Below are 26299 nucleotides of genomic sequence, written 5' to 3' on the forward strand. Positions count from 1 at the left end.
CTAGTATACTTCTATAAAACTAATAAAAGTAAAGATCAATGCCATAAAATTATTTTAATATCTTTTTCTCCATGACTGAACATACAAAGATAATGGTAGTAGTGTATTCTTCTGCTGTAAAGATGGGTGGAATATGTCAAAATCCACCTGTTGAATTTTCTTTAAATAGTCCTCCAGGGCAACCTGGAAAAGGAGAATAATGGTCATTAGATCATAGAATAATTAAGTTTTTAAAAGAAAATGGGGCACCTGGGTGGCTCTGATGCTCATCGGTTAAGCATCAGACTTCAGCTCAGTCATGACCTCATGCTCTGTGAGTTGAAGCCCCGTGTCAGGTTCTGTGCTGACAGCTCGGAGTCTGAAGCCTGCTTCGGGTTCTGTGTCTCCCTCTCTCTCTGTTCCTCCCTGGCTCACACTCTGTCTCTCGCTCTCAAAAGTAAATAAAGATTAAAAAAAATTAAAAGAAAAAAAAAAAGATCATGACCTGAGCTGAAACCCAAGAGTCAGATGCTTAACCAAGTGAGCCACCCAGATGCCCCAAAGGCATCTTCTAAGAAGTTTCTATTAGGCCAGTAAAACAGGATCAAAGAGCTAGTACTAGAAATACCAAGCCAATTCTGATCATAATTTATATGGTTATGGCAGAAATGTGTAAAAGATTAGAGAAATTACTGTTTGTCAGGTCTTATTACTAGATTCTGTAGAAAACAAAAGGGGTGTTTCAGTCAAGGACAGTGAATGCCATCACTCCACCCCACTCCCACAGAAATGAGGAGCTCAAGTTGTTCATTTATAAACTTATTTTGTGGAAAAATTTAATGGTTCTCCATGTTCTTGCTAGAAAACAATTTGCAACCTGGGAGAACCATCACAGGTCCCTATAAATATCACCCCATGCCTCCCCTGTCACATAAAACTCGATACAGCTTTCATGAGGATTGAGGAACAGGATGGAACACAGTGCTCTTTATTTTATGGTTTTCAGTTATTTTTATTAATCTGTACCTTTTAATCTTATTTCAATAAAATTTATTTTATTAAATATTTATTTATTTAACAGAGAATCCACTTGGTTTTGCACAAACTCCTAAGAGGCACCTCTTGCCCTCTAGGTCCACATGCACAACTCCCCCTAATGTCTGCAGTACACCCTGCGTGATCCAACAGAGATCCTGCTGTGGATTCTCTGGACTATGAGCCAAAAGACAACAAGAAGGATTGTATTTTCTCCCAGACTTTTTTTCTATACACTTAAAGACAGATGAGGATACGTACAAACTCAGCATCTACTTTTTAAACCCTAAACTTGTATATAACAGGAGATATGTGCATGAATGTGCACAGCTGCTTTGTGTTATATTAGCAAAAAACCTGGAAACAATCTAGAAGGTCTCTGACCAAAAAAAAAAAAAAAAGGTATACTATTCACAAAATTAAATATACTGCAGTGAAATGAGTGTACTATAGCTAGATGAAGTAATATGGATGAGTGTGTGAGTGTGTGTGTGTGTGTGTGCGCGCGTGTGTGACCTAGAAGACATAAACAGGTATGATCCATTTTTATAAAGCTCAAAAATAAAACTAAACAATGTATTGTTTAGGAATATATAAAATGGGGAAAATCCTTGGTGGAATAGAAGAAAAAGGTTAATAAATTCAAAATTCAGGATAGCTACTTGGAGGAGGCAGGCAGAGGCAGGGGGATGAGATGGGGGAAAACACATGAGTGGGATTTAATGGTGACATTCTAGCTCCTGGGTTGAGTGGTGAGTTCATGGGTATTTGTGATGTTAGGCTTTATAACACATGCATACATATATAGATATATCAGATTCATTTGTAGCATTAAAATTTTTAAAAGAGGGATGCCTGGGTGGTTCAGTCAGTTGAGCATCTGACCGGCTCAGGTCATGATCTCACGGTTCATGAGTTCAAGCCCCACATCAGGCTCACTGCTATCAGCTCCTCTGTCTCCCCCTTTTTGTGCCCCTTCCTGCTCATGCGCGCTCTCTCTCTCTCTCTCTCTCAAAAAAAAAAAAAAAAAAAAAAGATAAAAGAAAAAAATGAAAAAAAATTTTAAAGAGAAGGAAAGAAAAAAACTTCGAAGATATTTTGATGTACCTTCACATGCTGTCTTTTTTTTTTTAGAAAAAGGAGCTCACATTATTCATAATGTTCTGTAACATTAAGTCATAGTTAATATTTTATGATCAACTTTCCATCTCTAAGAATTCTATGTTCATTTTTAATAGTTTATAATATCCAATTTAAGGAATAGTTAATGAAGTCAAGGTACAAACATATGATAGAATATTATATAGCCATTAAATATTGTAGTTACAAATATATTTAATGATGTGGCTAGACGCTTGATAAGTAAGACAATGACATGTAAAGTGTGATTTCAACTATGTACAGAAATTCATTAAAAAAAAAAAGAACAGAATAAATAGTGGTTATGTCTGGGTCCCAGAATGATAGGTGATTGTTATTTTCTTTTATTATTTTTATATTGTCTAAGTCTCCATTCTGAGAATTTAGTTTTTACAACTAGGAGAAGATTCCATTAAATACAGGTGAAACGTGACCTCATAATTAGAGCTCAACTGGACATTCACAAATTAGGATTTGGTTCAAAGGGAAAGTCTGGCTAGTGGTGTGTGTGTGTGTGTGTGTGTGTGTGTGTGTGTGTGTGTGTGTGTGCGCGCGCGCGCGCACACACACCTGTATAGACCTACGGAGTCTGACGACTCCACTCACCCGCCTCTGCGAACTACAGGCATGACCGTAATCAAAAACTGAACGTAACTCACAAAACCCACCATTAAGGGAGGGAAGCAAACACAAAGACTCCAAACTAAAGAACTTCATTGGGAACTTTATAAAACAGAAAAAGAGATCGTACACATCTGCTTCAGTAATTAACCAGCCTTCTCTGTTAATCCACTTACCGTCTGAAGAAAAGCAGGAAATGCTTTCACAGGAACACTTTTGTGGAAGGACCTAGCCTACAAAGGAAGACAAAAGGAAACCGGTTTCAAACATAAATATTTCTGGAGATAAACACTCTCCCTCTGAAAGTGAACACAAAGCAATACCAGAAGTTTAACAACACAGCTAGGGCTTCTCTGAAAGGTCAGAAAATAGCTCTCCTGCCAATTAAAATTAATCTCCTAAGCCTAAAAGACTCTGGAAAAGGTACTTTAATAAGAATCTCATTCTTTCTTACGGATTGGCTTTGGCCTTTTCCAGCTGCCTAATAACACCCACAACTTTGGCCCTCCAGCTCTGTGGTGAGGGGTGAGTGAGGAAATACTTGCATTAAGAAGTCCCTGCACCTCCCTAGCTTCGATCGTCAGTATCTCCTGGTTACACGAGTGTAAGAGCCTCCTAACTGATCTTCCTGCCTGGTTCTCGACCTTTAATTCAGTTTATACAGGCTGCCAAATGAATTATTTTACTTTCTGTTTAACATTTTTTAAAATTTATTTTAATTTTTACTTTCTTTAACTTAACCCCTTGATACACCAAGTCTTATCTCTTCATTTTGGAATCCCAGGGCTTCTACATCTTGGCTCCAACCTCTTCTATCCCGCCTGACTCCCTACTACCCTGGACCACGAAGCCCTGATCCACTCACGCTGATGCCCATCATCCTGCGCTCACCAAGCCCACTCTTGTCTGCGGGTCTTCGTTTACATGGTCAGATACTGCCTCTACCTCCTGACATCTTAACCCCCTGCACTCTGGTCTTACCCTCAACCATCTACTAAAATTGCTCTTTTCAAGATCACCCAAAATTTACTAACTGCCATACCCATCTTTTCAACCTCTCTGTAGCATGCAAAACTTTAATATTCCCCTTTCTTAGAATTTTCTCCTCCTTTGGTTTCCAAGACACTGACTCTCAGTGCATGTACTTCTTTGGCCATTAGCTCCTTTCCCTTCTTCTTAGTAACTGGCCCTTTTTTCCCTTCTACCTGAGAAGTGGAGGTGGGCCTTGGGTCCTGCCCTTGGTCCTCATGTCTAGATGTACTTTCTCCTCGGGCAACACCACCCACACTTAGAACTTTAACCAGAGGCTTTCTATGTGGATGACTCCCCAATCTTTATCTCCAGTTCTGACCTCCCTTCAAAGTCCCAATCCTGCAGTCTTCAATAGCCCATCTCCCTAGGTGGCCTCAAATCCCCTTAAATTCAGAGATGTCCAACAGCTGGCCCAGAGGCTCCTGGTTAGCACCAGCACACCGCTGCTTTTCACAGTAGTCTCTGAACGGCACCATCATCACCTAAACCTGAACTCTGTGCAGCCTTCCCTCTTCCCGATCCTGCTACCACCCAATCTGTCAAGTCTAGTTGATTCCTCCTCTGTTGTGTGTGTGTATAAATCTATATAAACATATCTAAACATTTACCCTAAGTCAGACCTTCTTTCTCTCTCTCCTAAATAAGCCTCCTAAATGATCTCCCACCCCCCAAATTTGTCTCAAACACTGCTGGCCAGGTTCTCTAATGTGCAACACTACTGTCACTGCTCTACTTGATGGTGGCGATGATGAAGGGAGCCCACTCACATGTCACTTATCATATGCCAGGCATGGTTATAAAGTCTTACACACATTAACTCATTTATCCAAATCACAGCTCTTTGAGTTCAGCCCTAATATGACCCTCTTTCCAAGAGGAGGAAAGTGAGGGGCAGAGGTGAAGATCATGTGATCAGGAAATGGCAGAGCTAGGACTGAAAGTCAGATTCTGGTTCCAGAGTCTGCACTGTCATCCACTGTGCTCCAGTGCCTCTCAAATCTTCCCGAACTCTATTATCTTCCTTCGGTCCACCCTTCCAAGCCTGTTTTCCAGGATCCTATTTCACATAACCTACAAACCAGTAGTTTTCAAACCTGGTGTTTAAAATCATTTGGAAATTTTAATTCCTGGCCCCATCCCAGGTTTACTGTATCACCAGGGGGTAAGGCCTGGGAATCTGTATTTTTCAGATGCCTTAAGTGTCCATCAACTGGGACTAGTCAGGTTCCAACTCAGGGCATTCCTGCATTTATGATTCCGTTGTATTCTCAGACCTTATCTAAAACTCTGCTAGTTTTAAGTGATTTCTCATCTACAGTTCCATGTATTTTACCTATACCTCCATTGTGGTAGAGAACTATGCTTCAGAAAATTCAGAAAAAGATTAATATAGAATCTTGGCCCTCAAAAAGCTTACAATCTGATTACCTATTTAATATTTCACAAAAATTTACTGAGTGCCTGTAATGTACCACGCACTTTAGATGTTGAAGAATGCAGCATAGAACCAAAGTCACTTACATTCTGTGTCAGGCAGTGAGAAGTGCGAGGCCAGGTAAAGGGACTGAGGGGATGGAAAAAGGAGGCTGTTATTTTAGATAAGGTAGCCAGGAAGAATCTTTCTGATAAGGTGATATTTGATGCTGCCTATGAGGTTGGGAGTGGAGGAGTTGGGGGTGAAGAACATCTTCCAAGCAGAAAAACAGCAAGTACAAGGGACCTGAGGTTTGCAGGTAAATGACAAGGTCTTTAGGATCCACTGAGGCTCAGAAAACAAACAAACAAACGGAAAAGAAAAAGGTTCACAAGAAGAACCAGGGAGAAAGAGCATCATGAGAATCAGGGAGATAAAAAGTTTCCACCAAGTTTTCAGGAGACACTAAAATGAAGAAATGGTTCTAGGAGAATCAGGAAGGAATAGCATGATTCAGATGAAGGACATAGTTTCAAGAAAGGGGAGAAGGGGGCACCTGGCTGTCTCAGTTATTGGAGCCTGAGACTTGATGTCAGGGTTGTGAGTTCAAGCCCCACATCAGGTGTAGAGGTTACTTAAAAATAAAATCTTAAAGGGTTGCCTGGGTGGCTCAGTCAGTTAAGTGGCTGACTCTTGATTTTGACTCAGGTCTGATCTCACAGTTCATGAGTTCAAGCCCCGCATTGGGCTCTGTGCTGAGAATGCAGAGCCTGTTTGGGATTTTCTCTCTCCCTCTCTCTCTGCCCCTCCCCTCTCTCAAAATAAATAAACTTAAAAAAAAATTAAAAATAAATAAATAAAATCTTTTAAAAAAAGAAACGTGGGGGAGTCAACAGAAGACAAGGTACAGATTGAGAAAAGATGAAGAACTAACTGTTAGGAAAACACCTAAAGTGACATGCAGGAGAAATCAGGAACCAGTTTAGAGGCTAAGTCAGAGAACCAAGGGAAGAAGATAGTAGAAGGTTTCAAGGTAGTGTTATATAACACCAGGGGATGAATCACCTGATTCTCCTCCTGAAATCATTATTGCACTACATGCTAACTAACTTGGATGTAGTGGCGCCTGGGTGGCTCAGTCAGTTGAGCGTCCGACCTCGGCTCAGGTCATGATCTCACAGTCCGTGAGTTTGAGCCCTGCATCGGGCCTGTGCTGACAGCTCAGAGCCTGGAGACTGTTTCGGATTCTGTGTCTCCCTCTCTCTCTGACCCTCCCCCGTTCATGCTCTGTCTCTCTCTGTCTCAAAAATAAATAAACATTAAAAAAAAAAACTAACTTGGATGTAAATTAAAAAAAAAGAAAAGAAAGTTTCAAGGAGCAAAAACGTCTATGATGTCAATAGCAGAAAGAGTTAGCATGAATGAGAGTTTAAAGTGCCCCCTAATGTGGCAATAAGGAGATTATTTGGTGATGCCTATTATTAGAATAGGCAGGATGGAAGTGAAATGATAGCACAACGAACGGTGCCATGGTCCTGCTGGCCTTGAGGTAACAATGAATGTAGCCACTTACTCACTAAAGTTTAACTGGGAGGGGGGAAATGTGCCACAGAATATCCGAAGGCTGCCTAGAAAAGGGGTGAGTTATCAGGCCAGCTGCGGACACTGAGGACATGAGCTCCTGGGAGAGGAGCCATCAGCCCTGGCAGGGCAGAAACAGCCTGTCCCCTGAGAGTGAGAACTGGTGGGTGCACAGAGCACAAAGGAGCTCACCGAGGAAGCCGAGGCTGGGCTTGCTCGGTAAAGGATGTGTTCATCTGCTGAGAGGGAGACAGGGGGACGATAAAAAACTGGAGAAAGTTTTCAAGAGTGCCTGAGATAAATCTACTGGGATTTCAATGAGAAATGGAGTAAAGACCAGGAACCCTAACTATGCTCGAGGAACAGCCACATCTAGAAATAGTAGTTTCCTAAATAATTTGGCAGAGAGCCTACTTACATGCTTTAGGTGCAAGTGTGCCTGGCTGGCAATGTCATATATCACATCTCTCACATTTTTAGCTTGGTTCTGCCGTAGAAAATCCTCTTGTGAAACGCCATGCTGTGTGGGAAAATACACATTACATTAGGAATCTAAAAGCACACTTTACCTTAGTTCAAGAACAACAGGTGACAGAATAGAATCTACAGTACAATGTTTATTTTGTTTTTGAAAATACATGTACACACACTTGTGTCTGCACCTACAGACACACATACACACACACTCCTAGAAGAATATGCGACAAGATGTTAATTAACAACAGTTGCGGGTAGAACAAAATTATACAAGCAAGGAAACATATGGACCCACCACTGATCTCAGGTGCCCGACTGATAAAATTCTGATGTGATAACTGGGGCAAAAAAGCAATTAGCATTCACTTCAAAGCAGTTACTTGAACAGATGAAGCAAAGAACCAAGAGATAATGTCCCTCCCCATGTTCCTGAAGTAAATTATTAGAGGAAACAAGTAACAGCCTTACCAGCATACAAATTTCCATGGGAAGGAACACTCTTCTTCTGCTACCATGATAGGGCGTTGCTCTCAAGCAAGTGACAATGCCCTGCGCTTTTCCAATGTGACTCGCGGCATGATCTGCATGAAGATCCTTTACACCTAGGATTTTAGAAATGAAGCAACATGGCTTACATGCACAACAAATCAATAGAGGCAGCTTGGAGAAATCACCTAAACATGTAAAAGTAGGTGTTTATCTTGTGTGTTATATCTGAAAAACAAGACTTATGTGAGCAAAACTGGGCACAAAGACAAGCTGACTGTTTACCACTGAACAGGTTTCTGAACCTCAACTTTTAAATGAAAGTGTTTTCCTCAGACTACAGAACACTGAGAACACATTTGGAATTTTAATCAGCTATCTTGGAAGAACATTACAAGTCTTCCATTTCTTCTCCTCAATGCAATTTCCATATGACCTCATTTTAAGCATACGCTTGACAAACCGTCTGCTCTTTGCTCCCTCCTTTCATTGTGTTGGCAAACATGTCACCGGGCATACAGGCGGAATGAGCTTGGGAATCTCAATAGGGACTTGTGTTACTCCTTTAGGGTGACATAAAGATATATTACCTTCTTCAAAAGAGAGGGTATTGTCCTTGATCCAAACAATCTCCTCATTACAATAAGACCTCACCAACTTAAAACAAAGTAGATGAGGAAAAGGATCATCTAAATTTGTTTGTTTTATTTATTTTTAAGAGGACAGAGAAAGAAAAGTCTTGCAAGAACTTTGAGAAACGCAGTTTTATATTTTCTACTTTTTATTTTTTCTTACACGGGGAAGTTTTATTGACAGGTAAGGAAGAGTCAGGCCCCAGGTCTTCCAAATTGTAGGAGACACTTGAAAAAGAAAAATCACCTGTAATTACCAGATTATTGATTACAGCATTCCCATGAGGTAGCTAAAGTACTTTTATGAGAGCCTGAGTATTTTGATTAGTCTGCACTCCAAAGAAAGATATATATATTCCCCTTTTTGCTAAAGAAAACAAACAAAAAACCATTCCTTTACAGATGGTGTGAAGAAAACCTTCGTGTTAAACCAATTAGACTGTCAGATTATGAAAGAGTGAAGTCTGAGAGGTATTTTCTTTGAAAACAGAATTATAAAACCGGAAAAAAAGACTTACCCAATATTTCTAGTGTTAAATAAAGAAGAGAGCTCTGAGTGTTTTCAGCATAGTTTTCCAGTTCCTGGATATTACGATATGGTTTGTCATCCAAATTTTTTTCCTATAGTCAAACAAAATGCAAATAAAGTTTGATGAATTATCAATATTTTATAAAGAAAAGCACCATTTTTTGCCCTAAAGAATTAATAAAGAATAAAAATAATTAGTATATATTGTTTAGTACACAATAAGGTTAAAATAAAATTAAAATATTAAAGTCCTACACATTCAGTAATTACAAATCACCCCTCAAAAGAATACCTTGGGAATAATCTCAATGCACAAATCACCCCAGACATGGGGTTAGCTTAATTTTTAATTCCTTCAAAAGCCCAAGGAATCATGAGACACTGACTTAACTGAGCTCTGACTTAAGCACTTTAGACATTATCTTTTTAATCCTGGAAACCTCCCCCCTCCCCCCAAATAAAGAATTAATGCTTTTTCCATGTTGCAGATGAGGAAATGGAGCCACAGGTCACATAGCTAGTAAATGGTGAGGATAGGATTCAAATCTATACATTTTAACTGTTAAGCCCATGTTTTTAATAAAGAAAAGGTGTGTAGAAAAGGAAAGATCATAACCAGGCCCCACCCCAAAGAAACCAAGCTCCATAAAGTAACGGGGGTGATTACTTTACCTGATCACATTATATTCCAGAAACCAAAAAATGTAAATCTCAGGCTAAGAACATCTAGCCACTTTTATAATAATACATCCACAAAGACCCTACTGCCAAGGAAATATACCCCTTCCTCTTTATTTTTTAATCAGAAGAAAATGGCACTAGCAATGATCCCAGGTGAAAAAAATTATGTCCAATCTTTACATTTTTTAAAAATTGAGTCATAATTCACATACTGTAAAATGTACCCTTTTAAAATGTACAATTCAGTGGTTTTCAGTATATTCACCAAGTTGTACAACCATCACCACTATCTAATCTCACACTGTTTTCCCGCCTCAAAGAGAAACCCTGTATCCATTAAGCAGTCACTTCCCACTTCTCCCTTCTCTCATCTCCCAACCAACCACTCACCTACTTTCTGTCTCCATGGATTTGTTTGCTCAGGACATTATAAAAATGCAGTGATAGAATATGTAGTTTTTTGTATCTGGCTTCTTTCAGTTAGCACATTTTTAAGGGTCATCCATGTTGGAGCACATATCAGTACCTGATTCTTTTTAACTGGAGAAAGTATTAATAATATTCCATTGTATGGATATACCACACTATGTTTTTATTCACTCATTGGTAGACTATGGGTTGTTCCCACTTTTGGACTACTATGAATAATGCTGCTGTGAACATTTGTTACAGATTTTGTGCAGACACATGTTTTCATTTCTTGGGTATAAATATAGGAGTGATACTGCTGGGTCTTTGGTAACTCTATGTTTAACTTTCTGAAGAACTGCCAAATTTTTTTCAAAGCAGCTATACCATTTCACATTCCCATCAGCAACGTATGAAAGTTTCTAATTTATCTATATCCTCACCAACACTCATTATTGTTCATATTTTTATTATAGCCATCCTGATGAGTGTAAAGGAGTAATTTATTCTGGTTTTGATTCACATTTCCATAATGAAAAGATGTTGAGCATCCTTTTAGGTGCTTACTGGTCATAGGTAGATCTCCCTTGCAGAAATGTTTACTCAAATCCTTTGCCCATTTTTAAATTGGGTGATTTGTCTTTTTATTGTTGAGTTTTAAGAGTTTTTTTTACATATTCTAGGTACTTATTCCTTATCAAATATATATATACATATATATGTATGTATGTATGTATGTGTGTGTGTGTGTGTATATATATATATATATATATATATATATATATACATATATATATATATATATATATATATATATATATATACATATATATCTTGCAAATACTTTCTCCAATTCCATGGACTGCTTTCTCCCTTTCTTGAAATTTTTAATTTTGTTTAAGTTCAATTACCTGCTTTTTCTTTTATTGCTTATCCTTTTGATATCGTATCTAAGAAATCACTGCCTAACCTGAAGTCACAAAGATTTATATCTATGTTTTCTCCTAAGTGTTTTACAGTTTTAACTCTTACATTTAGGTGTTTGACCTATTTTGAGTTAGTTTTTGCATATGGTATTAGATAGGTGTTAGATAGGAATCCAAATTCATTCTTTGCATGCAGATATCTAGTCGTCCTGATGTTATTTGTTGAAAAGGCTATTCTTTACCCATTGGATTATCTTCACACCCCTATCAAAAAAATCAACTATAAATTTATGGGTTTATTTCTGGACTTTCAATTCTGTTCCATTGATCTATATGCCGATGCTGTGCCAATAATCCACAGTTTGATTACTATAACTTTGGAGCTTTCTTCTTTAGCAGGATTGCTTTAGCGATTCTGGGCCTCTGGTGTTTCCATATGGATTTCAGGATCAGCTTGTTAATTTCTGCAACAAGGCAGCTGGAGTTTTTATAGGAATTGCACTAAATCTAAAGATCAATGTGGGAGACTTGAGCCTAGTCTTTTACTCTTAAATATCCCTCCCTACAAATGCCAAATGTTATTTTCCATTAAACCAAAAAGTTATCTCTGTCTTGAATTTTCTAATTGTCTTTACCTCATAAAAACAGAAAACACCTGAAAAATAGATCTTCTTAGTGCTAGTTAACTCTGTAGGCCAACAACTATTTCTTTTATTTATTTATTTTTAAAGGCTTTATCTATTTTTGAGAGAGAGACAGAGTACGAGCAGGGGAGGGGCAGAGAGAGAGAGGGAGACAGAATCCACAAAGCAGGCTCCAGGCTCTGAGCTGTCAGCACAGAGCCTGATATGGGGCTTGAACCTGTGAACCACGAGATTATGACCTGAGCCGCAGTCGGACGCTTAACTGACTGAGCCACCCAGGTGCCCCAACAACTATTTCTTTTAAATGCTCAAGTCGTTATCTCCTGTTTTGGTTTGTAATTACTATAGCCTATGATTATTAATAGGCTGTATCCAAATAAACTAAGTGAACTCACATTTTCATGACAACAGTATGTGATAAATATCAGGCCAATGAGGACACTGAGCCAACCATGTGTCAGAAAGATTACATAAATTAGCCCAGGCCAGAGAGTAATTTGTATGCTTGGTTGGAAGTAGAACTCAGGTCTTAGAACATAGTATAGCATTCCATTCACTAGAATAGAACCATCAGACTTTCCTATTCCCTCAACTATCTGGACAGAGATCCAAATATTGCGTGTACATAAAGGTATGTGTATGAGTACTCAAGTTTTGATGATATTAAGGAATTATCTGTAATTTTTTTAAGGTATGATCATTTATTGTGGGTATGTTTTCTAAAAGCATTTTTAAAAATCTTTTCAAGATACAATATATATTTGCAAGCTAATAATATGCTGGTTTATTTTAAAATAATCCAGTGGCAAAAAAATAATAATAAAATAAAATAATCCAGGGGCGCCTGGGTGGCGCAGTCGGTTAAGCGTCCGACTTCAGCCAGGTCACGATCTCGCGGTCCGTGAGTTCGAGCCCCGCGTCAGGCTCTGGGCTGATGGCTCAGAGCCTGGAGCCTGTTTCCGATCCTGTGTCTCCCTCTCTCTCTGCCCCTCCCCTGTTCATGCTCTGTCTCTCTCTGTCCCAAAAATAAATAAACGTTGAAAAAAAAATAAAATAAAATAAAATAAAATAATCCAGTGGCATTTAATGAGAAGAGTCGGTAGAATATAGATGAAACAAGATTGGATATGTATTTATAACTAATTAAAGCTGGGTAACAAATACATGAAAGTATATTACACTATTCTCTCTACTTTTGTATAAGTCCAAACATTTCCATTTAAAAACCAAACAAAATAGTAGAGTGGGGGTAGGGTGCGCATACCCGTCTCTGCCTAGGTGCCTGTGTTTGCCTGTCTGACTCAGGGTGCAGGGGCAGGGGGCTGAAATGAGCGCATGTAATGATAGAGAATGGATACAATGACAGTTCTCTAAAATCTCCTTCCTCCAGAATGTAATACACATATTAAAACATTTCCTCCCTGAGGAATTAGCTTACAGATAAAAAGGAAGAAAACACTTACGACTTGAGCAATTTCAACTTACTCTTTCATCAATGATTTTCATAAGCCATCTTTTAGTCAGATTATGTCTTTTGACAGCCTGAAAAAAACAAGAGTGTTGTAAATTTTTAGAAAGTACTAGAAATGACTTCAGCAGACCTGAAAATGAACAAACCAAATACAAAACTAGGTAAGGAAACTTGTAATAACTATCACCAGATAGCTATGTTAAAGTATCAGGGGAAAAGAAAATGTCCCTAGAAAACATTTCAAAACATTTCCAAGTATAGATAATACGTCCAAAACATTTCCACTAGACTTTTTTTCTTATGCTATTAGTAATTTAACTAATAATTTAAAAATAAAAACACACTTTAAAAATAAAAACAAAACAAGAATTAAATAACAAGCTTCTGTTATGTGATTCATCTTGACTTCTATGCTTATTTATTACACACAAACTTTTTTCCATAGGACAAAAATTTTACTTAGTGAAAATAACCACTTCTCCACACGAAAAGAGTAACTAAAAGTCTGAAGAAAATAATCTGTAGGGTACAGTTTTATCTTAGCAAATAGAGATTCCAGTAGGAAAAAGCACACCTAGTGCCCAGATCTTGGTCTCCAGTTCCACTCCCCCCAAAGGAAACGGGGCTCTGGAGAAACAGAGGCAGGGGAGATTCAAGGTGATCCTAGAATATTTTACTGTGCCAGAAAATACAAAGTGTCCCAAAAAGTGATGAGGATGCATGTCATAAGGACATAGGACCCAGTTTGATAAGACTCCCACTATCCAAGTCTGGGACAACTTGAACATCAAAATAATCATATATAGTAATGAATTATAAAATACTGGAAAAAAACAGGAATTCATGAGTTCATAGCAATAATCAATAAACAAATACAAGAGATTAAGAGCTCTTCCTTATATTAGAATGCCAAGTGCCAACCAGGAATGTTGACCGAGTGCTAGAGTCTGGAAATTACCTTTTTGCAATCATAACAAATAAAGACTGAATCAGACAAGAACCATCAATGAATGCTAAGTTTAGGAAGAAACTGACATGGAGCAGGATATGTGCATAGTCAAAGTTGACTAATTTATGAGAGGAATTATAATTACAGACTGGGAACCCAAGCAACATCTTGACCAGGTGATGAAAACAGTGCCAACAAAGAACAGATGGACAAAGTGTGCCAACAGATGTGATACCCTAAGAAGAACATATCACCTTTGCAGTATTCTGGCCAAACATGTATAAACTGAATTAGTCATGAGAAAACATCAGACAATTCCCAAATGAGGAAAGTTCTAAAAAAGCAGGGGAAGGAGGCTATACTCTTCAAAACTGTCAATGACAGGGCACCTGGGTGGCTCAATTGGTTAAATGTCCTATTCTTTTTTTTTTTTTTTTTTGATAATTAAAAAAAAATTTTTTTTAATGTTTATTCTTGAGAGAGAGAGAGGCAGACAGAGCATGATCGGGGGAGGGTAGACAGAGAGGGAGACACAGAATCCAAAGTAGGCTCCAGGCTCTGAGCTGTCAGCACAGAGCCTGATGCGGGGCTCAAACTCACGAATGGTGAGATCATGACCTGAGGTGAAGTCGGACACTTAATTGACTGAGCCACCCAGACGCTCCAAGTGTCTGACTCTTGATTTTGGCTCAGGTTATAATCTCACAGTTCATGAGTTCCAGCACTGCATCACGCTTTGCACTGAAAGCGTGGAGCCTGGTTGGGATTCTGTCTCCTTCTCTCTCTCTGTCCCTCCCCCGCTTGCTCTCTGTATCTTTCTCAAAATAAATAAAAATGAACTTTAAAAAAAAAAAATCAATCAATGTCATAGAAGATAGAAGCTACAGAAATGTTCCAGATTAAAGCAGGAGAAAGAGACGTGACAACTAATACATGATCCTAGACTGGATCCTATACTCGAGGGGAAAATACTATTGTGGACATTACTGGGGAAACTGACAAAAGTGAAAAATAAATGGAAAATTATATAAAAATGTTACATCAAAGTTAAATTTACAAAAGTTAGTAGCTATTCAGATAACATCAGAGAATATCCCTATTTTTAGGAAATACTTAAAGTATTTAGGGATGAAGGGCCATGAAGTATAGAACTTATACTCAAGTGATTCAGATAAAAATTATAAGTGTGAAAATGCACACACACACAGAGCACACATGAACTTGTATGTGGGCACTGCACAAATCATTAACAGGATAAAAATGTTAACAACAGGTGAATCTGGATGTAGATTATGCAAGTGTTCTTTGTACCGTTTTAAATTTTGTAACCTTTCTGAAAGTTTGAAATTATTTCCAAATAAGTTTTAAAAACATTGTTTTCTTGCCAAGTCAACAATAAGTAAGATATATTTTCATAAAAAATAAATATGGCAGGGGCACCTGGATGGCTCAGTCAGTTAAGTGCCCAACTCTTGATTTCAGCTCAGATCATGATCTCACAGTTCAGGAGTTTGAGCCAGCCTGAGGCTCCACACGCTTGGGATTCTCTCTCCCTCTCTCTCTGCCCCTCCCCTGCCCTCTTTCTCTCTCTCTCTCTCTCAAAATACATAAATCTTTTTAAAAGGGAAGAAAAAATAAATATGGTAGTGAAACAAAGTCTCAGGAATATCCTATACTCCATCTAAGACTCTAAGACATCATTGATACTAATGACTAATGATACTAACTGGAAGCACAGAGAACAGGGCCCATTCTGCCTTCCAGGAACTAACAGAAGCTAAAGGAGCTGCACGGTGTTGCTTGCAAAGCTCTCAGCACTGCTGCTATTACATGGCAGGACTCCCTGCAGGCCTCTCCCCAGTCCCAGGAATCAGCTTGGGATTCCTCAGTCATTACAGAGTCCTGATCTTGTTCTATTTTGTACATGTCTGAGTGGGGCAAGGCATGTTTGATCTTTGTAACCACCATCAAGTACCATTCCTGGCACATAAAAGTACTAAATACATATTTAACCACAGAAAGTCAGATTTTTGTTTACTCAAGGCTGAAACCATAACAGCTATAGTTCCTTGACCATAAAATATAATTCTTCTGTCTGATTCTGAAGGAAATCAGAGATCAAGGTAAAAAAAAACAAGGATTTGGGGCGCCTGGGTGGCACAGTCAGTTGAGCGTCCGACTTCAGCCAGGTCACGATCTCGCGGTCCATGAGTTCGAGCCCCACGTCGGGCTCTGGGCTGATGGCTCAGAGCCTGGAGCCTGTTTCCGATTCTGTGTCTCCCTCTCTCTCTGCCCCTCCCCCGTTCATGCTCTGTCTCTCTCTGTCCGAAAAAAAAGAAAGGTTGAAAAAAAAATTTTTTTGAATTTAAAAAACAAAACAAAACAAAAAAAAACCAAGGATTTAATAAGCAGCTGAAAATCTGCTGAATAAAGTATCAACAATTTTTAAAACAGAAGCCAAACAGAATAAAAACCTTGGCTATAAACATAAGTTCAAGCTTGCAACTAACATTAATACACAGAGAAATGGGGAAAACCATATGAAATACACATGTAATTATAGATATGCAATTATCTTGCATCCTAAAAGCACTAATGAATCACTGTGGCAGAAGAGTTCTCCCTACACAATACACTGTCACTCTTTCCCCACTTAATCTTCTAAAAGAACCTGATGCTCTCTAAAGAACCAATGAAAAGTTTTACTGGACAGTGTGCAAAAAGCATGTGCTCCAGCAGAGTGTGGAAGGGTAAACATGCAATCAAGAGATCTGCTATGACCACCACCTGCTTCTTTCAAATATTCATATTAACCTTCAACACTGGTCATATCAGAAAGCTGGTCAACAGCAATCATCAACATTTAAAGAGCTATTAAAATCGGATCAATTGGCACATGTGTAAACATTCTACAATTCAGATGGGTCTTCTGTTTGTTTTTTTTTTTGAGAGAGGCCAAGACAAGATAAATTTGTCTTGAAGGAATCTCTAAGGATGCAAGCCTTAGCATAAACCCCCACTGCGGGGATGTCTGAGTGTAAAAGAATAGTTTTTCTAGATTTTAGAGAAAATTTTTCTCTAAATGGAGTCCCCAAGGTTGAGGTTCTTAAAGTGAGGTAAACAGAGATAAACAACTAATCTAATACTCACAGCTTCCCATCCACTTTTTCTTCTCAGTCCCAGACTTGGGAGGGCCTGGCTTTTTCCATCCTTACTGGGGCTCTGGAAGTCAGTCAGGGGCCCAGGAACGGGGCCTGCCTCTGCTGGTGTGCAGACCTGAGAAGAGGGGCACCCCTGTCAGGCCTGTCCATGGCTCCGTTACAGAACCTGTCTTTTAGCACTCATCACACTACAGTGGGGACACAGATCAGTGACAAAAAGCACCTAATTCCCTTCCACCAGTCATGGTGCAGCACATTTCAGAACTCTGCGTGGCTGTTTATGAATGAGGGATCCATATAACTGCTTTAATGTGAAACTATTCACTGTATACATCTAGCTGTCCGAATAATTCTCCAGCCCATAAGTTTCCATTCTCTAATACTTAAAATTCATCAATGAATATGCAACAAGACAGTTTTACATTTGTGTCTGGACAATGGTGATCGCAAGTCTCCCTTCACAAAAGATCAGTATGCGTTTTTCTACAGCCCACGGAATGGATTGGAGCACTAGAATAAGGAGCTGCTGGGCAGATAGAACAATTAACCTGCCACTGCTTCAAAATGTATGGGGTTTGGGGTGCCTGGGTGGATCAGTAGTTGAGCGTCTAACTTCAGCTCTGGTCATGATCTCACAGTTCATGGGTTTGAGCCCCACATCAGGCTCTGTCCTGACAGCTCAGAGCCTGCCTTGGATCTTCTGCCCCCCAACCCCCATCCCTTCCCCATTCGTGCTCTCTCTCTTAAAAATAAATAAAACATTTTCTAAAATGTATGGTGTTTAATTTCTACAACCAAATATGTGGAAAACAAATAAGTAGTTGGTAACACAAAGGGACCAGATTCTTTTTTTTTTTCCTTTAATAAATTCAGTAAAGATCTGTGCAGGTTATTAGCAGATGATTTAAAATTCCTATCAAAACTAACAGCTTTGAACATTACATGAGCCTAAGATTTTTTCAGGATAGATTCCCCATAGCCACTAGCCAAATTGTATGCATCAAAAAGTATGCTCAAGGGGTGCCTGGGTGGCTCAGTCGGTTAAGCGTCTGACTTCGGCTCAGGTCATGATCTCACTGCTCATGAGTTCAAGCCCCACGTTGGGCTCTGTGCTGACAGCTTGCAGCTAAGACCCTGGAGCCTGCTTCAGATTCTGTCTCATCTCTCTGCCCCTTCCCCAAACGTGTTCTGTCTCTCTCTCAAATATAAATAAACATTAAAAAAAAATTGTTTTTAAGTATGCGCAAATAACACTTACAAATTAAAGGTAGCATTTTGTGGGGCTCCTGGGTGGCTCAGTTGGTTAAGTGTCTGACTTCGTCTCAGGTCATGATCTCATGGTCCATGAGTTCGAGCCCCACACCGGGTTCTGTGCTGACAGCACAGAGCCTGGAGCCTGCTTCAGATTTTGTGTCTCCCTCTCTCTCTCTGCCCCTCCCACACTCACACTCTGTCTCTGTCTCTCAAAAAATGAATATACGTTAAAAAAAAAATTTTTTTTAAAGTAGCATTTTGCTTTTACCTTCCACAGCTCGATGGCCACAGGCTGCTGGGGTGGGTTGTCACTGTATATGTCGTCCACGGTTTTTCTCCAAAACTCCATTCGCATCAGTCCAATTGTTTTCTCAGAGACTGAGTCCTTAACCTGTAAACAGCATTCAAAAACCTTAATAAATGCACTCTTCCTTCACAGTCTCAAAATCAGTATTTTTGACTGCATAACCACATGATTCGGCCAAAAACGAAGTTTAACTCTGTATATTTGTTTTAATTTTTCCTTGAAGTTATATATCAATCAAATTCTTGTCATTAAGAGGTTCCTAAATAAAACTGCAAACTACTTCCAATATTTTCAAGGTCTGCATTCAAAAATAGGAGATCATCTTCTAGAAATAAATTGCCAAGAAAAAGAGTGGGGGGCGGACAATTAGATTAAAAGAAATTTGATAGATGAACCAGTTGCAGTATGTGGACTTTATCTGAATCCTGATTTGAAGAGAAAGAGACAACTAGGAAAAATCTGAACACTAGATGTTTAATGATACTAAGGAATTACTAAATTTTTAATGTTGGACAATGGTTTTGTAGTTATTTTTTAAATGAGTTATCTTTTAGAGATACATATGGCAATATTTACAGATGGAAAAATTTATCTGAGACTTACTTCAAAATAACTTGGAGGTGAGGATGGGGTAGGTGGGGAGAGAGATGAAAAATCAAGATTGGCCATGAGCTAGTAACAGGTGGAGCTGGGTGATGGGTTTATGGAAGTTTACTATACTACATTCTCCAATTCTATATATATTCAAAAATTTTCCATAATAAAAACGTTTTTAAAAGTAAGCATAAGAGAAGAAAAACAATCTTCATTAGATTAGTGATGGTAAAATTATGTGTAAGTCTGGAGATGAACCTAGGAAATAGGGCCAGGGGCTTTCTAGAGGAAGCAGTGAAGGAAGTAACATTTACCAAATGTCTATGAGTGCCAGGCCCTTTGCTAGGTACTGTCCCAGAGATTATCTGATCTCAGTCCTCACTACATACCCACAGGGTCATTACCAATATACCCATTTACAAATAGAGAAATTATGGCTCAAAAAAGTGGTAGTTTAGGGGCGCCTGGCTGGCTCAGTCAGCTGAGCGTCTGATTCTTGATTTTGGCTCAGGTCATGATCCCAGGATCAAGCCCCACATTGGGCTCCATGCTGAGCGTGGAGCCTGCTTATGTATTCTCTCTTTCTCTCCCTCTCTCTCTCCCTCTACACCCCTCCCTCATCTGATCCCTCTCCCTCACTCGCAACCTCTAAAAAAGAAAAAAAAGTAGTGTATCTTATGCTGTGCACACTCAGAACTCATAACGGAACCAGAAGGACTTGCAAAAGATTATGGGGGAGGGGAGAGGTTGACTACGAAGGGGCACATGAGGGAATTTTTTGGGTTGATGGAATTGTTCTTTTTTCATGACCACAATGGTGAATGCATGACTCTACGCATGTTTCAAAACCTATAGAACTGTACACCACAAAAAGTGACTTTTACTGTATGTCCATTTAAATAAATTCATTCATTCACAAAGTAATTTTTAAAAAGAAAATTATTATACCATCTCCCCACTACTGATTAAGAATGGCCTTGTTAGATTCAGGCAGGAGTAACCAATGCATGCTAAATCTAGGAGGTAAGGTTTTTTTCAAGACAGAATTGACATATACTAGTTTCAGGTGTACAACATAACTTGATATATGAATTGTGGATGATCACCACAGTAAGTCTCCATTACCATATGCAGTTACTAATCCTTTTCTTCTTGTGATGAGACCTTTTAAGATCTACTCTCTTAGCAACTTTCAAATATATAATATAGTCACCATGCTATATATTACAGCCTCATGACTTACTTATAACTGGAAGTTTATACTTTTTGATCACCTTCACCCATTTCTCTTACACCCATGCCCTATCTCTGCAACCACCAGTCTAATCTATCTATGAATTTTGGGGATTTTTTTGTTTTTTAGATTCCACATATGAGTAAGATCATATATTTGTCTGACTTATTTAGCATAATGCCCTCAAAGTCCATCCAACTTGTCACAGATGGCAAGATTTCCTTCTTTTTTATGGCTGAAAAATGTTCTATTGTATATTTACACATTTTCTTTATCCATTCACCTATCAACGGATACTTAGGTTGCTTCTGTATCTTGGCTACTGTAAATAATGCTGCAGCGAACAAGGGGGTGCAGATATCTTTTCAAGTCAGTGTTTTCATTTTCTTCAGATAAATATCCAGAAGTGGAATTGCTGGGTCATAGGGTAGTTCTATTTTTAATTTTTTGAAGAATCTCCTTACTATTTTCCATGGTGACTGCACCAGCTCACATTCTTACCAACAGTGTACAAGGGTCCCCTTTTCTCCACATCCTTGCCAACGCTTGTTATTTCTTGTGTTTTTGATTCCAGTCATTCTAACATGTGTGAGGTGATATCTTGCTGTGGTTTTGATTTACATTTCCCTGATGTTAGTTGTACTGAGCAACTTTTCATGTACCTGTTGACTATCTAGGAGGTAAATTCTGATGAGGACCATGGTCTTAAAATGTCTACTCACATTTAACAAGGAAAAAATATTTTGACTGTGACCAAAACTAGTATCACCAATAAGAGACAGATGGACATTTCATACCTCCTTATGATTTGCTGAAAAGGACATACATCACTTAGTAGTATTAGACTAGGAATGCATAATATGACAAAAAACAAAACAACTCCAAATGAGAAACATTCTAATTTTTAATAGTATTTTAAAAATAAAAAAATAAAAGGAAAAGTATTATTTTAAAAATGTCAATGTCATAAAAGACAAAGGTTGTGAAAATGTTCCAAATTAAAGGAGGTTAGAGATATGAAAATTAATGCAATACATGATCCTAGATTGGCTCCTGTACAGAAGGGGAAAAAATGCCATAAAAGGACATTATTGGATCATTTGACAAAATTGGAAACCAGACAGATTAAACATTGTATCAACACCAAATTTACTCAAATTTATTACTGTGGTTACATAAGAGAATATTCTCACTTGTGAAATACATGCTCAAGATTAAAGGGATAAGGGCCATGGGTAGTGAAGATACTCTAAAATGATTCATAGAATGAAATATATAGACAAAACGACAAAGCATGTGTGGCAGAATACTAACGAAAGGGTCTATGGGTATTTTTTGTACTATTCTTACCTTTATGTGTGTGCAATTATTTCCACATGGTCTTGGTGGTGGGTGGGTCTCTTAGTAATGTTTAGTATTCAGATCCTGGTGGTATATGGTCTATTCTCAATAAATATCAAGAGTAATCTTTTAAAAATGTGACCAAGCTTTGATGTCCTTTTCTGCTCAGAACCTTCCAATGGTTTCCCATCTCCGAGTAAAAGCCAAAGTGACTGCACTGGTCTCCAAGACCTTGCCTTTTGGGCCCAGATACCTCTAACCTAACCTCCCATGCCCTTCCTCCCTCATCTGCTATATGACACTGGCCTTTTATCAGGTACATTTGCACCTCAGAGCCTTTGTACTTCCTGTTCCTTCTGTGTAGAATAGTCTTTGCTCACATACCTTACTCCCTTGCCTCCTTCAAATTTTTGCTCGAATGCTACCTTCTCAAGTTTTTCCTGACCACTGTAAAATCAGAGCCCCTGCAACACCAAGCCTTCCCCATCCCCCTTAATTTTTTTTTCCATAGTACTTGCTTCTATCTGATACATTACACAGTACTTGTTTTGTTCCTTGAGTACATGGGCTTTATATGTTTTATTCAGTGTTATACTCCAGGATCTAAAACAGTACCTAGCATATCTGAGATAATCAAATACTTATTGAATGAATGAATGAATGAATGAATGAACGAACGGACGAACAAGACTGTGTGTGTAAAGCAGCAGCAAAACACTCCTACAAGGTGACAGACAATTCAGGGAGAACCTTAATGGTTTGTTCATTAAAAATGGAATTTTAATCACTGTAAAGCGATAATGGAAGATCACAATGGGGACTCTTTACTGCTACACTGTGCTGAAGATGCAGATGTTCAGTTTATGCCTGAAAAAGGATGAGGTAAAAAAAAAATGGACTCATGACATCTAGAAGACACCAACAAAAATACAGCCAGAATCTATCAGACTGTCTGCAGATTCAGTGTCTCACCTCAGTTGTGCCTCAGTGCTCTACTCACATCCTTTCATTCCTTCCTAGCTCACTTCCTATCCTATCCACTGGAGAAGCCCTGCCAAAATTTGCACTTTCTTTGAGATTTCAAACCCTCCCCTGCTCCCTCACTCTTAATGTCTGAGCCCTCCATCTAATTTACTGAGAAGACCAAAGCCATACCACTTCAACTCCCACATTTCCATCCTCCAATTCATGTTACGTCAGCCCATGATCTTTCATTCTAAGAAAAAGGAGGCTCTTTCCTTCCTTTGTAATTTTTTAGACAAAAGCGAGTTAGTATGATCTAAGACCTGGGTTTGCTATAATTACTTCTATTGCCTACTTCACGTTAAAGCTAAAACGTCATTTAAAAAGTGCTTTGAAAACTGCTATAAACAGTGAGACTGTGATTAACCTACTCAACTAACAGACAAACATAAATGTTAGTTGCATAGTTTTATAATAACCTTAGATAAAAGAAATTAAAATTCCAGAATGGTAGTTCCAGAATCGTTAAGTTTGTTAGCTAGTTTATTTTTGGAATTTAATTGATAAGCCTAACTAGAAGAAGGACAAAGAAATCACCAGCGGAGAACTTAAACACATCCAGCATATAAATTATAACTATATTTCTTTATTGTTCAGCATTAAATATTTTCACCATTTTTGCAAATAATTTTTGAAGGTATTTAATACCAGCCTGAGCCAGTTCCACATTGAAGGCCCTCAGTGCAAAGGCAGAGCTTCTGGAGTCTGCAGGGAGCAGCAGGGAGCACAAATAGCCTTCGTAGTCTCGTTTCCTATAACAAATAGGCAAAAAAAAAGACCCTTACTTTTAACGTTCTAAACTGTACACACAAAAAAAACGCTGACCAGAATTAGTCCGGCTTCGGCTCAGGTCACGATCTCACAGTTTGTGACTTTGAGCCCCACGTCGGGCTCTATGCTGACCGCTCCGACCCTGGAGCCTGTTTCAGATTGTGTGTCTCCCTCTCTCTCTGACCCTCACCCGTTCATGCTCTGTCTCTCTCTGTCTCAAAAATAAATAAAAACGTTAAAAAAATTAAAAAAAAAAATAGGCCTGAAATTTCTTACTTATTTCTTTATAATTGCAAAAATGTATCTGCCCCCAATCCCAGACCAGTTAAAAAGAAATAATCTCTATTATTTTTACTTATGTAGTACTTATAATTTTTTTTAAATTTTAATGTGTTATTTATTTTTGAAAGAGAGTGAGAGAGACGAGTGGGAGAGGAGCAGAGAGAGAAGGAGACACATAATCTGAAACAGGCTCCAGGCTCTGAGCTGTCAGCACAGAGACTGACACGGGGCTCAAACTCACAAACTGGGAGATCATGACCTGAGCTGAAGCCAGATGCCCCACCAACTGAGCTACCCAGGTGCCCCTATAGTACTTATAATTTTAATTGTCTCCAAGTCACTTTGGTTTTGGTAAGAATTCAAATGAGCTACTGAGGTGGACTACTCAAGAAAGTAATCCCAGCAAGTAATGGTATGAACTCACAGTTTGTTTGTTTGTTTGTTTTAAGTTTATTTATTTATTTTGAGAGAAAGAGTGCACACATGCAGGGGAGGGGCAGAGAGAGAGGGAGAGAGAGAATACCATGCAGGCTCCACATGGGCAGGACAGAGCCCAAAAAGGGGCTCAGTTTCACAAACCATGAGATCATTACCTGAGCCAAAATCAAGAGTCAGACACTTAACCAACTGAACGACCCAGGCACCTCTTTAATACACAGATAAAGACACAGATAAGACACAAAAACAGAAAATAATATAGGAGTGTGGGTGTGTGTGTATATTTATGTTTCCTAGCAGCATCTGCTGAGAGAACGTGGAAGCAATGATATCTCCTAAGCCCCCAGTATCAGTGAACACACCTAACACCTAGACCTTTGGTTTCTAAATACCGTTCTCTACTGAAAGAAACGAGGGCTCATTGGAGGAATGACTAAGTCCAGGGCTAGGGCAGGAAAAATACCAGATAGGCTAGAGACATCTTCTTGAGCAGAAAGTAATGAAACATTCAGAGTAGAGGGACTTGTCAAAACAACAAAGAAACTGGCCTGACAGGGGTACCTGTGTGGCTCAGTCGGTTGAGCGTCCAAATGTTGATTTTGGCTCATGTTATAATCCCAGGATCACAGGATCAAGCCCTGCATCCATCCGGCTCTGCAGTAAACATGGGGCCTGCTTGAGATTCTCTGTCTCCCTTTGCCCCTCTCCCCCACCCCGCTCATGGTCTCTCTCTCTCTCAAAAATAAAAAAAAATTTAATTAATTGATTTTAAAAATAATTAGAAAGAAAAAGAAACTGGCCTGACAAAGTTCCCATTTGCCAAGTCTGAGTCAATCTGAGCATCAAAAAAATAATGATAGTAACATTGTAATAGAACACCATAAGCCCATACCAATATAAATAAATGTATGAATGAATAGGAAGGGAAGGGAAAAACCTGACAACCATACAATGCCAACTGATAAGTCTAGAAGACATGATGAAATATTTTTTAAGTCATCATTTGACAACAAAGTAATTGAGTCAGACAAAAATCATCAATAAAGGTCTTAAAATGTTAAATGGGTAAAAGTTTGATAGAATATTTACATATGCTGTGAAGTATCTCCTCACAAAACACGTATTACCAATTAACATTCTTTCTTTTCCTTTGTGTACACATTTAGTTGTATTGTAACAAAGCAACTTGTACACTTTTACCTTTTAAAACTGAGCATCATCATTCCTTTCCAATGAAACAAAAAGAAATTTAAAAATAAACAGGAACAAAATGACAATAGAGAATGTCAATTCCAAATACGATCCTACAGGTTCTGCTGATTCCCATCGAGTGGCAGGGCTCAAGACATCATTAGGAGAGAATTTTATTTTAAAAGTGTCTTCAGGGGCGCCTGGGTGGCTCAGTCGTTTAAGCATCCGACTTTGGCTCAGGTCATGATCTCACAGTCTATGAGTTTGAGCCCCGCGTCAGCTCTGTGCTTACAGCTCAGAGCCTGGAGCCTGCTCTGACTTCTGTGTCTCCCTCTCTCTCTGCCCCTCTCCCATCTGTGCTCTGTCTCTCTCTGTCTCTCAAAAAGAAATAAATCTTAAAAAGAAAATAAAAAATAAAAATAAAAGTGTCTTCAACTGCAAGGATGTCTGTTAAACATCATAGTTAAACATGCCAAAGGAGAAGCCATGTTAACAAAATGCCCACTTAAACCCACCCAAAATCTCAAACCCACCCTTTGCTGACCTTCTATAACCCCATTTTTAAAGTTTTTTTTCTTTCTTTCTTTATTTTTTTTTTAATGTTTATTGATTTTTTGAGAGACAGAGTACGAGCGGGGGAGGAGCAGACAGAGAGGGAGACACAGGATCCGAAGCAGGCTCCAGGCTCTGAGCTGTCA

The 26299-nt window shown here is 38.7% G+C and overlaps 1 protein-coding gene across 7 annotated transcripts in view; it reads right to left on the minus strand.

The window, feature by feature from the left end:
• Positions 1-39: 39 nt before the first annotated feature.
• The window catches only part of NDUFAF6 (NADH:ubiquinone oxidoreductase complex assembly factor 6), a 31513-nt gene continuing 5253 nt past the window's right edge, over positions 40-26299 (minus strand). For 2 of the 7 annotated variants that reach the window (XM_027064200.2, XM_053208589.1), the window contains exons 2-10: positions 23568-23671; positions 18689-18811; positions 17156-17281; positions 13071-13127; positions 8916-9018; positions 7748-7881; positions 7221-7322; positions 2952-3008; positions 40-183 (exon numbers count right to left, since the gene is read on the minus strand). In XM_027064200.2, coding sequence (XP_026920001.1) covers positions 55-183; positions 2952-3008; positions 7221-7322; positions 7748-7881; positions 8916-9018; positions 13071-13127; positions 17156-17281; positions 18689-18811; positions 23568-23588 — 852 coding nt within the window. In that variant the 5' untranslated portion in view covers positions 23589-23671 and the 3' untranslated portion in view covers positions 40-54. The remainder of the gene's footprint in view (positions 184-2951; positions 3009-7220; positions 7323-7747; positions 7882-8915; positions 9019-13070; positions 13128-17155; positions 17282-18688; positions 18812-23567; positions 23672-26299) is intronic. The other 5 variants (XM_027064198.2, XM_027064199.2, XM_027064202.2 and 2 more) reach the window with 5 other exon arrangements.

This window comes from Acinonyx jubatus, chromosome F2 (genome assembly GCF_027475565.1).
Source record: "Acinonyx jubatus isolate Ajub_Pintada_27869175 chromosome F2, VMU_Ajub_asm_v1.0, whole genome shotgun sequence".
Lineage (NCBI taxonomy): Eukaryota > Metazoa > Chordata > Mammalia > Carnivora > Felidae > Acinonyx > Acinonyx jubatus.